Raw genomic sequence first — 11,473 nt, forward strand, 5'->3', positions numbered from 1 at the left:
ATGAAAATCTGATTGTTTTGAACCTTTTATTAGTAAAGAAATTTGTTTAGGGTTTTCTTGGAGGTAAGAAGACAGAAACGATGTTTTTTAATGTTTTCCCATCGGCTAATTCATAACAGCATTGTATAGGTTACTAAAATAGTCATAACTTTTTACTCAGAAATTGGATTGACGCGAAAATGGTGGCGTTGGAAAGTAGATTCAAATACCTTTAATTTCATATCCCATAGGTTATGGCTCACATAACTCTTTATATTCTAAGAGATATTGTCATTTAAAGTTGACCCAAGTAGAATCTTGCATCAAAACTTAATCGATAAGGAAACTTCAAGAACACTTATCAAGAACTCATCAAGAAATTAAATTGCTCAATATTTATGGATAGATTCGCAAAAGAAACTCATGATTGCCGTGTGGGTGAACGAACCCAACACTATGGAACCTTACATACCTCAAAGAACAAGGTTCTTGGCGAAATCTTGAATTTCTTGAACGAACGCTTGAAACTTTGAACTTTTTTCCCTCTTGAATCTTCTCTCTAAACCCTAAATGCTTTGGGGATGAATGAAACTGATTCTAATCAGGTTAGACTCCTAAAACCTTACTAAAAACGTTTAAATCCGATTGGGTTAGGAAAAGACCAAAATACCCCTCACTATTTTCGGGTAACTTTCCTTAACTTGACAACTTAACTTCAAAAGGGCATTTCTCACTCATTCAAACTCGAAACTTAGCAAACTCAGCGGCGTTGGAAAGATAATTCAAAGACCTTTAATTTTCCATCTTATGGCACACCTGACTCATCTTGTCGTAAGAGTTATGGTCGTTTGAAGTTGACACAAAACTCATAACTTAAGCATAACTTGCAAAATTTCAGATTTTGTTATTTCCAATTTAGTTCTTTTTGGAACTCAAGGTGCTACATCTAGTTACTTTAACACTTAAGAAATTTTTAATTCCTTGGTAAAATCTCACTCACTATGAAGAACGGTTCGAGTCTTAGTTCAAAAAAAATTTCTTATCTAGACATCCCAACTTCAAATAGACATATCTCCCTCATACGAACTCGGAATTGAGCAAGCTCGGCGGTGTTGGAAAGATAATTCAAAGATCTTTCCTACGGTATCCAGAAGCACACCTAACTCATTCTGAGCTAGGAGTTATGGTCGTTTGCAGTTGACTCAAAACTCATAATTTGCTTAACTTTGTCAAACTTTCCAAATTTGATAATTTCAAAAACGATTTCTTTCTAATTTTAGTTCTTTCTAGTTCTTTCAAATAGCGAGGTGTTACACACAAATTCATGGTTAAATCTGCCATTGTTCAGATTTAGTGGAGAAAAATAATTTATACAAGGAATATTTGAGGGCAAAGTCGGAAAAAAATGTCAAATGATTATAAAATAAATAGATACTGCCCCATGCAGGATCGAACTACAGACCTCCAGTTTACAAGACTGGCGCTCTACCACTGAGATATAGGGGCTAGTGCCGCTGAACAGTAAATAAAATTATTTTAATTACAAATATTAAATCTAGTCTTGTAGATATATCCAATAAATATGTGACTACAATTGACCATCAATTAATTTTGAGTTCATTCACAATATAACATGCACAACCAATTTGGGTAAACTTAAAACAAAAAAATACTTTACATAATTGGAAATATTGTTTATTGATTTTCATTAATATTGCATAAGGCAATATAGCCTATAGCATTAATGCATCACATACTCAAATCTCAAAAACAAGTACATGACATTTTTATTCTAAACATAAAGGTAAGTTAAAGTAAGCACAAACAAAGGACTAGTAGTGGTCATTTTATTCAAATTAAATATATAGTCCTCTAGAAGCAACACAACTCCATACTGAGACGAATTTAATTCCATCCATGTACCATAAATCCTCAATCAGTGCAGCAGCGGTACATGATAAACTTCTCCATTGGACGACTACATTCAGCACAAACCACTCTCTCAGGAACATGTCCAGTGGTACTCGGTAGAATTAGTCGAGTACAATGATGAGGACTATGAAGATCACGAAGTTGACGGTCCAATGCAGGAACAAATGTAGTAATGTCACTCACTTCATCTCTCCAATGATCAAATCCCTTCATAACTTGCACTATCATATCACATTTACCTCTAGTCATTTCAGCCAATCTGTGGCTGAAAACAGCCCATCCAAGATCACTTCCATCATAGCTCAGAATCGTCACGATTTCCTGAAGGATGGGGTCAGTTTCACCTGGGATGTCTTGTTAAGTCCTGGAGTGCCACATGCTTTCTAGCCTTTCCTAAATTAACCAAATTAGAGTTTGGTCTTGCATCATGTGGCTCAAGTTTTCAATTTGGATTATTGAGCAGTTCTTCCGGACTCTTTCCTTTGGGGTTTTTTCCCCACGTAGAGCATCTCTAGTGGAACGCAAGCTGCATTTGCAACAGCCTACGTTGCTGAGGTGAATGATCTGATCCATTCAATATCTTTTCCTCAGTACAAGCATATCCATTTTCCTTCACTAATCTACACATATTGTGTATTTTTAATAATGGTCTACGATTTTGTATTATAAATTGTTGATATAAGTAGATGTGTTACGTACCCAAATGAAAACGTTTTGATCAATAGAATCAGCTAAGAGTTCAATATTCCAAGTTTGTTCCTTCCACAAAGTTGTTTCCCTAGCTTTGGTAAAAGGAAAGGCCAATGTTGGAATGTATGTGTCCACCAGTGTCAATGGGACCAGGTCCTCAGCACAGTTGAAACTAAAACAGTAAAGAACAAGTGCTGAAAAGTAAGGATTGACAAGAGAGTTTACGTGGAAACCTCCTTGCTCAAGGGGGTAAAACCACGACCTGGCCTGCCAGGACTTTTAGAACTGTTTTTCACTAATCTTCTCAAAGCAAAAGTAAAAGTCAGTTACAAACCGAGATTAGCCTGCTAACCCTTGCTCTAAGTAACACCTCATATTACTTAGATGAGCTAGAGTAGATACCACACTACCCACTATACTAATCCTATCCTGATTAATATAGATTTTAGAGTAAGAACCAAGTTAACTTAACTCAGAACTCACAATGATTCACACAAGTTGAAACGTTTCTTATCATAACGAAACGAATCCTACAAGGTAAGCACTATTACAAGCAAACAAAATAACAGCTGGTACACGAAGCACTTGAAGCAATCGATCAGGTCCCTGCTGTTCTTCAAGCTTGAAATATTTCTCTCTTTGAAAATGAATGAATTAGTTTGTTGTTTTTCCTTGGATATATTTCGAAATGAAAAGTTATTATCCAATGAACACGCAACCTCGTCGCTTCTGATTGGTGGAGTACTTTGCAGCTTCACCAACTTTCTGACGCAGACAGCTTTCCAGTTGTATAGCACTTTGACCACTGGACGAGAATTCATACTCTACAAAGGACCAGGTCCCTGCACTTGTGAAGAGATCATCAAAACATCTAGGAACATAAGCACTTATTAATTTCCCCCTTTTTGATGATGACAAACAACCTGCATACCTCCTCACGTGAGTGATATCAAACACATTCATTCAATTACATAACAAATTCCCAATTTGTCAGTGCACCAGTAACAACCATAATTCCCCCTTAGTTCAGTGCCCCTAACAATCACAGTTCCCCCCTAGTTCAGTGCTCCTATTCCACAGCCAACTTTACAACAAAAACTTCCCCCTTTTGACATCATTGAAAAGGTGAAGCAGTAAACATATACAAGTTAAATGCAAGGAAATAAAGAATTCAAGGCTTTGGGCCACACATAACATGTGTATGTAAGCATAAAGAGAAAATTAAACTACACATGAACAGGGGACAAAACAAAAGAGAGTTGCATATCATATATACTGACCACTGTAGTTTGTCATACTAACAAAAAGCCACAAGAGTATGTGATGACAAGGTGGAACTTCAAAAGAAAAGACAGACAACAAAAGAAACAAGAGACATTTAGGATGGAGGAGTGGAGGGAGTAAAAGTACGCATCAATAACATCATGCGCTCATTTGCACTCTCATGGGCCTATATCAGTTGCTTGTTTAGGGACTTAATTTCCTCGTAGAGAGAGGCATTTGTCTTCAGCAACATTGTGTTTTCATCCCTTAACTCTTTGAGCATTAGCTCGTGACCCTCACTGGTACCAGGCCCCTAGAAACGGCCTTCTGCAGTTCAGACTTCAGCCTGGTGATTTCAACCTCCTTATCACTCAGAATCTTAGTGAGATCAGTCACTTCCCTTCTAAGAGTAGCCTACTGTTCTAAAACATCTGCCACCTAAGATGTTCCCCTAGTATGTTCCTTAATGCACTCACATTCTAGTAGAGTAGACATAGTGAACATTTGTTTGGTAGTATCAGGTACCCCTTTTCCCACTGGAACTTCAAATTGGTTGAAGATAAAGTTTAGCAAATACCCATAGGGAATCCCTTGCTTAGCATTCTTCCATATCATTACTCTATGCATATGTTCCAGCATAATTGCAGGGAGGTTGATTTCCTCAAGCTCATCAAGTTTTTCCATGAGGAAAAGATCAGCAGCAGAAGCCACGATTCTTTTCTCAGTCCTGGGCACCATGACTTTGTTAATGAACTCAAACATCAATTGATACTCCCTTTTAAGAAACTTCTTAGGGAGCCCTACAAGCTTGACATCTCCTTGTTTGGTAGCAAGCTTCGAAAAATCACCAGATGGTTTTCATCCCTCAATAGTTCGAACTCCCATTACAGGCACTCCAAGAATAATTCCCAGAGTTTCTTCATCAAGATGAATCTCCACATTCCTGACAGTAGTTGTGATGCCACCTCCTTCCAGTAGTTCCATTTTATAGAAGAACTCACGCACTTTAGGTTCGTGTAAGTATGGAACTGGTGGTTCAAATAAATGATTCCAGCCTTGAATGGTAACAGCATCAACCAAATTTCCCATACCAAACTGTGTTAGAATGACAGGGTCAAAGACTCTACCATTCAAGACCTTTTGTTGCTCCATTTTCTCTACCCGCTCTTTTCTGGTCAAGTCCTTCTCTTCGATTTGATTTTTAACCTTGAGACCAGGTCCTTTTACGGTTTGTTTCTCTAACTGCTTTCTTCCTTTTTTCTCCCTTTGCACGAGATTTTTGCTTGTTAACTTTCACACTCTTTGTAGGAGATTTCTTTCCCCCTTTTTGATTCCCCTTTGTTTTAGTCCTTTCTTCCTCAGCTTTTCTCCTCATTTTTGCCACATACTTCACAGCTTCTTCATATTCAGTTTCACTGTTCTCAATAGACAGTGGAGTAGAGGCAGGTTGTTCAGGTTTAAGCCATTCTCTTCTCTTCTCCTCTTCCTACTTCTTTCCATGTGGGCTTTGCTTGCAGCAATAGCACTTCCCATAACCTTTTGTGCTTCGCTCCTTGTAACATACTTCCTTTTGTCCCCTTTAGAGAGAGACAGTACCAACTTTCCCTTCCCCTTTCTCTGTTGCTCCTTTTCTCGTTTATCAGATTTTTCAACAATGTCAACCTCAGATGTACCTTTAATTGCTTCCAACTCAGAAACATTTATTTGACAATGGTTTGCTCCACGTATTCCCCTAGAGTGCCATTTTAATGGAATCTCTTCTTTTTCTTCCTTATCGCTTCCAACATCAAATGATTTTAGAGTTTGGTCAAAAATAGGCTCACTTCTGGGAGGGACCTGATCCGGTGACTCTAATTCATACTCCAGAGAAGTGGGCGGAACATCACCTCTTAAAGAGGCTAAGCTTTGAATAACCACTAGTTCAGCACCAACAGTTAGGATACAAGATTCAGGACCTTTTCCTTCAGGTAGGTCCCCTTCAAGAACATTCCCAGATATGGTTGATCACACTTCCAGGGAACCAATGTTAGTTTCTTTCATAAAAAGACCCTTATTAGGTTTTGCCACAGACTGTGCCTCTGAATTTGGGGATTTGTCACTAGATAGAACCAGAGTAGGAGAGCAAACTAACATATTTTCGGAGTGAAGAACAAGGCTGACCAAGATGTCGGCCGTCGGGGAGATGGATTCATCCATTTCTCTAACACCACAGACTGGGGTGGACGGAGATTCTTCAGGAGGGGAAACAGAGAATTTGAATGAACTGGGTTTTCAACTTCTTGGGAGATGGATGTTTTCGAAGAAGACTCAGTGATAGACATGTTTCAAGAGATGAGGAAAACAGAATCTTGGAGAGAAATTTAGAGATTTTTGGGAGAAAGTTTATGATTTTTAATTTTAGAAGAGGAGATGGAAGCTAAATAGTAACCCTTCAACAGAGATTTAAGTTTAAAAGGTATCGGGTCCCAAAAGAGGCAACCCTTGGTATTAAAAACGATAAGACGTTTTGAAACTAATGTGATGAATGGGAGAGTGACACGTGGCAGTGATGTTGACATTTAGAGAGTGTAGTATAATTGATACTCACCTCATGAGGACCAGGTCCTCCTTTCAGTTTGTAACTCTGCCTGTGTGATTAAACCTTCCGTTCAGCTAAACACACTATGAGTGTATACCTGCATTAAGGTACCGGAAGTGAATTCTTTTATGACAAGCAGTAAAACAAGTATAGATACTTGCCCTCTTTAACATAATCAATACGAAGGATTTCTTTGTGCAAATCTGTCAAGGGGTCAGGTGATTTTGTGCATCCCTAGCCTCATCCTATTTTTGATGAAGAATTATTTACTTAATGGTTTTGTAAAGATATCAGTCAACTGGTCTTCAGTTTTGCAAAACCTCATCACCACATTCTTCTTTTAAACATTGTCCCTCAAAACGTGATGCCTCACATCTATATGTTTTGTCCTTTTATGCTGGACAGGATTCTTGGCCATATTCATGGCACTGGTGTTATCACAGATGAGAGGAATGGTGTCTGAAAGTACACCAAAGTCTTCTAGATGCTGCTTTATCCATAACAGTTGTGCACAACGTGATGCAGTAGCCGTAAACTCTGCCTCTGCAGTAGACAATGCCACAGAATTCTGCTTCTTTGTTCCCCATGAAATCAAAGCTGATCCCAGGAAGTGTGCCATGTTTAATGTGCTTTTTCGATCAACAAGAAAACCTGCATAATCAACATCATCATAACCTATAAGATCAAAAGAGTCATCTGTAGGGTAGAAGAGGACCAGGTCCTAAGTTCCCTTCAAGTATCTCAGGATGTGTTTGGCTGCCTTCAGGTGAGACTCATTTGGTGCTGCTTGACATCTTGCACACATCCCTACATTGAACACTATATCTGGCCTGCTTGCAGTGAGGTACAGGAGGGACCCAATAATTCCACTATACATGGTCTGATTAACCTCCACGCCATTTTCATCTCTATCAAGTTTCACACTTGTGCTCATAGGAGTATCCAGCACCTTTGCCTCAAAGAAGATTAAATTTCTTGAGCAACTCTTTGATATACTTCTCTTGGCACATTGAAATGCCTTGAGAGGTTTGTGTGATCTGCAAGCCTAGGAAGAAAGTAAGTTCTCCTATCATACTCATTTCAAACTCACTGCTCATCAGACCAGCGAATTCCTTGCAAAGTAAACCAGTAGTGGTTCCAAAGATGATATCATCCACATAAACCTGCACAATTAACAACTCATTTCCTCTGGATTTCAAAAACAGTGTATTATCAATTTTACCTCTTTTGAAACCATTTGCAAGAGGAATTTTGACAAGTGTTCATACCAAGCTCTGGGAGCTTGTTTCAACCCATACAGAGCCTTGTCTAACTTCAGCACATGATTTGGCAGTTCTGCGCCTTCAAAGCCTGGAGGTTGCTTGACATTTACTTCTTCCTTCAGATTCCCATTCAAGAAAGCACTCTTGACATCCATTTGAAATAGTTTGAATTCCATGTGAGCGGCAAATGCTATTAAGATTTTGATGGCTTCCACTCTAGCTACAGGAGCAAAGGTCTCATCATAATCAATTCCCTCTTCTTGGTTGTAACCATGTACCACCAATCTTGACCTATTTCAAGTAATGATTCCATGCTCATCAAGTTTGTTTCTGAAGACCCATCTGGTCCCAATAATGGTTCTGTCAAGTGGTCTAGGGACAAGGTGCCACACTTTGCTTCTCTCAAATTGATGAAGCTCCTCCTGCATTGAAGTTACCCAGTCTACATCCTTCAAAGTTTCCTTGATGTTCTTGGGTTCAATGGATGATATGAATGCTGAATGTGCAACTAGATTTCTTGATTTAGACCTAGTTTGAATTGTTAAGTCAAGTGGAGAGGTGAGATTATCTAGTGGATGTGAAGATTGATGTTTCCATTCAGACTTTCTGGTAATCTTTTCTTCTTTGTCAGCATCAGAATTACCTTCATCTTCTTCAGGATTTTGAGACATCATTTCCTGTGATGAACCTGAGGGACCAGGTCCTTCTAAGTGTTCTGCATCCTTCTCTTTTGTGCCCTGATCATCCTGTTGCTTGTTCATCAGCTCCTCACACTCGTAGTCCTCATTGTTCTCATTTCTTGTACCCAATTCATCAAACTTGACGTGCATGCTTTCTTCAATACAAAGAATTCTTTTGTTGAACACCATGTACGCCTTGCTTGTAGATGAGTACCCAACAAATACTCCCTCATCACTTCTGGCATCAAACTTGCCTAAATCATCCTTCTCATTTTTTAGCACAAAACATTTGCACCCGAATGGCTTGAGATGAGCAATTGAAGGCTTTCTGTCATTTGACAACTCATAAGGTGTTTTCTTGATAATTGATCTGATAAGACACCTGTTTGTCACATAGCAAGCTGTATTAACTGCTTCAGCCCAAAAATTCATTGCAAGTTCTGAATCAATCAGCATTGTTCTAGCAATCTCCACCAGAGTTCTGTTCTTTCTTTCAACAACTCCATTTTGCTGAGGAGTTCTTGGTGCTGAGAAGTTGTGATTGATTCCATTTTCGGCACAAAACCCTTCAAGTATAGAGTTTTCAAACTCCGTACCATGATCAGATCTGATACTTGCTATCTTGCAATTTATCTTCAATTGGATGGCTTTGGCAAAAGTGATCAGATTTCCAGCAGTCTCATCCTTTTTCCGCAGAAACATATTCCAGGTGTACCTGGAGAAATCATCAGCAATCACAAGAATATATTTTTTACCTCCTCTGCTTTGAATTCTGACAGGTCCACACAAATCCGTGTGGAGAAGTTCCAAAGGTTTGATAGTGCTCACACCCTTTTTTGCCTTGAAAGAAGATCTTGTTTGTTTGCCTTTTGCACACTCATCACAGACTTTGTCATTGGAAAACTTCAGCTTTAGTAGTCTGCGGACCAGGTCCCCTACAACAAGCTTGTTAAGTAAAGAGGTACTTACATGAACCAGTCGTCTATGCCAAAGATTTGCATCATTAGTTTGAGCACTTAGACATGACAAGCTAACTCCTTCAACAGAATCAAGATCAGCAACATATATATTCTTGACTATTTTGGCAGACATCACAATTTTCTTAGTTGCATAGTTTGTAACCACACACCTTTCAGACATGAACTTGACTTCATTTCCCTTATCACAGATTTGTGAAATGCTCAAAAGATTGTATTTTAAACCCTCCACATAGTGTACATTATTTATTGAATTATCAGCCGATCTCCCTATTTTGCCAATACCAAGGATAGAGCCCTTCTTTCAACCACCAAACGACACACCACCACATTGGTGTGCTTTCAAAGAGAGGAAGTTTGAAGTGTCTCCAGTCATGTGCCTCGAGCATCCACTGTCCATGTACCAGCACCGACTCCTTCCTCTCTTCTGCATAGAAATCATTTGTTAGATTTAGGAACCCACTTCAGACGGAGTTCCCAGTAATTATTTAGAGGTCTGATAAGAAACCTTTCTGTCCAGGGAGGTAGGATGTTCTTACTGAAACGATACAGGGGACCAGGTCCCTTGTGTCCCTTTTTAACATCATTTTCAGATCTAACAAATCTCACATGCCTTTTTTTAGCTTTTCTCAGACTCTCACAATTTTCTTTCAAATGACAATTTCGACCACAGTGAGTGCACAAAAGGTTGTTAGATACAGACACATATTTGCTATGGGGTTGTAGGGAGGTTCTATTGGTCTGCGTCCCAACCCTTTCTTTCCATTGAAACTTTGATTGGACAGATTAGAGAGTATCTTATAGGAGTCAGTCCATTTTAGGGTGTGACTTAAATCCTCCTTGACCTTACTCAGATCCTTTCTCAGTTGAGAATTTGTTTCAAGAGAAGCGACTAGCTTAGACTCAGAGTTTTTTAGCTTTTCTTCCAGTTCTTCCTCAAAAATGCTAAGCTTTCTCTTCCCACCTACTGAGTTTCCAGGGTTCTTCTCAGGTGCTATGTTACTAGTTTCTAGAGTTCCTATCCTTTCACTAATTTCAGCAACTTGAGACATGAGAGCAGAATCCTTATCTTCACACAAACTTAATTTTTATTCAACATTAAGTTTTCAGTGGTTCGTTCATCAACACAGTTAATAAGCAGAGCAGCAAGTTTCCTCAAGTTTTCAATAGGCAGATTACCTAGATCATCTTTAAGATCAAAAAGAGTTACCTCGTCTGCATCCACTTCATCATCAGAATTTGCCATTAAGGAGAAAATAGAGTTGAAAGTGCTTTCATCATCTTCAATGGCCATCGTTGAAACATCATCATGACTCTCTACATCTTCTTATGATTCACTTGAGTCATTTCCCCACACAGCAAAAGCTTTTTCTCACCAACTGATCCGCATGTGCCTTCCTTTGAGCATGGTCTGGGACCAGGTCCCTCTTGTGAGGTCTGGTGTCATGAGTTTCCTGCTTTTGACTGGGGAAGTTCCTCATGAAGTGACCAAGCTTGCCACACTTATGGCAAAGATCATTTGCAGTAGCAGTTCTGCTGGAAGGGGTTTTCTTTTGGAAGCCTCCATGCTTCCTTAAGATCTTCTTAAATCTTCTAGTGACATATGCCATCTTATCCTCCTCTTCAGTCACCTCACTTTGAGATATTTTCAAAGCAATAGACTTCTCCTTCTTTCCTTCCTTCACAGTCGTCCCCTATTTCTTGTTCATCTCGTAGGTCTGAAGATTCCCAATCAGTTCATCCATGGAAAGCATCATTAGATCTTTGGCTTCTATTATGGCATCCACCTTGCTTTCCCAAGATTTTGGAAACACCTTGAGGATCTTGCGAATTTTCTTACGAATAGGAATAAGTTCACCCAAACCTCTCAGCTCGTTGGTGATAGAGGTGAATCTTGAGTTCATCTCAAAGATGGTTTCCCCTTCCTTCATAATGAAATTTTCATACTGAGTGGTAAGCATATCAACCTTAGACTATTTTAATCGCTGAGTTCCTTCATGGGCTGTTTGAAGACAATCCCATATCTCCTTGGCAGTCTCACAAGCAGAAATCATGTTGTACTCATTTGCTCTAATTCCACACACCAGAATCTTTTTTCTTTGTAGTTGTTTT

General features: G+C 39.1%; 1 protein-coding gene and 1 non-coding gene across 2 annotated transcripts; both read right to left on the minus strand.

Moving 5' to 3' along the window:
- Window positions 1–1,414: 1,414 nt before the first annotated feature.
- On the minus strand, window positions 1,415–1,485 carry TRNAT-UGU (transfer RNA threonine (anticodon UGU)). Its single transcript has one exon. It is a non-coding gene; the product is annotated as a tRNA-Thr (tRNA).
- A 426-nt stretch (window positions 1,486–1,911) lies between these two features.
- On the minus strand, window positions 1,912–4,602 carry LOC125834995 (uncharacterized). Its single transcript, XM_049514139.1, has 4 exons — window positions 4,341–4,602; window positions 3,347–3,443; window positions 2,611–2,773; window positions 1,912–2,232 (listed from the first exon to the last, which is right to left on the minus strand). Exons 1-4 carry the CDS (start codon window positions 4,600–4,602, stop codon window positions 1,912–1,914), a joined length of 843 nt encoding a protein of 280 aa, XP_049370096.1.
- Between the last annotated feature and the right edge of the window lie 6,871 nt (window positions 4,603–11,473).

This window comes from Solanum verrucosum, unplaced genomic scaffold (genome assembly GCF_900185275.1).
Source record: "Solanum verrucosum unplaced genomic scaffold, falcon-dt-bn FXZP01000058.1, whole genome shotgun sequence".
Classification (NCBI taxonomy): Eukaryota; Viridiplantae; Streptophyta; class Magnoliopsida; order Solanales; family Solanaceae; genus Solanum; species Solanum verrucosum.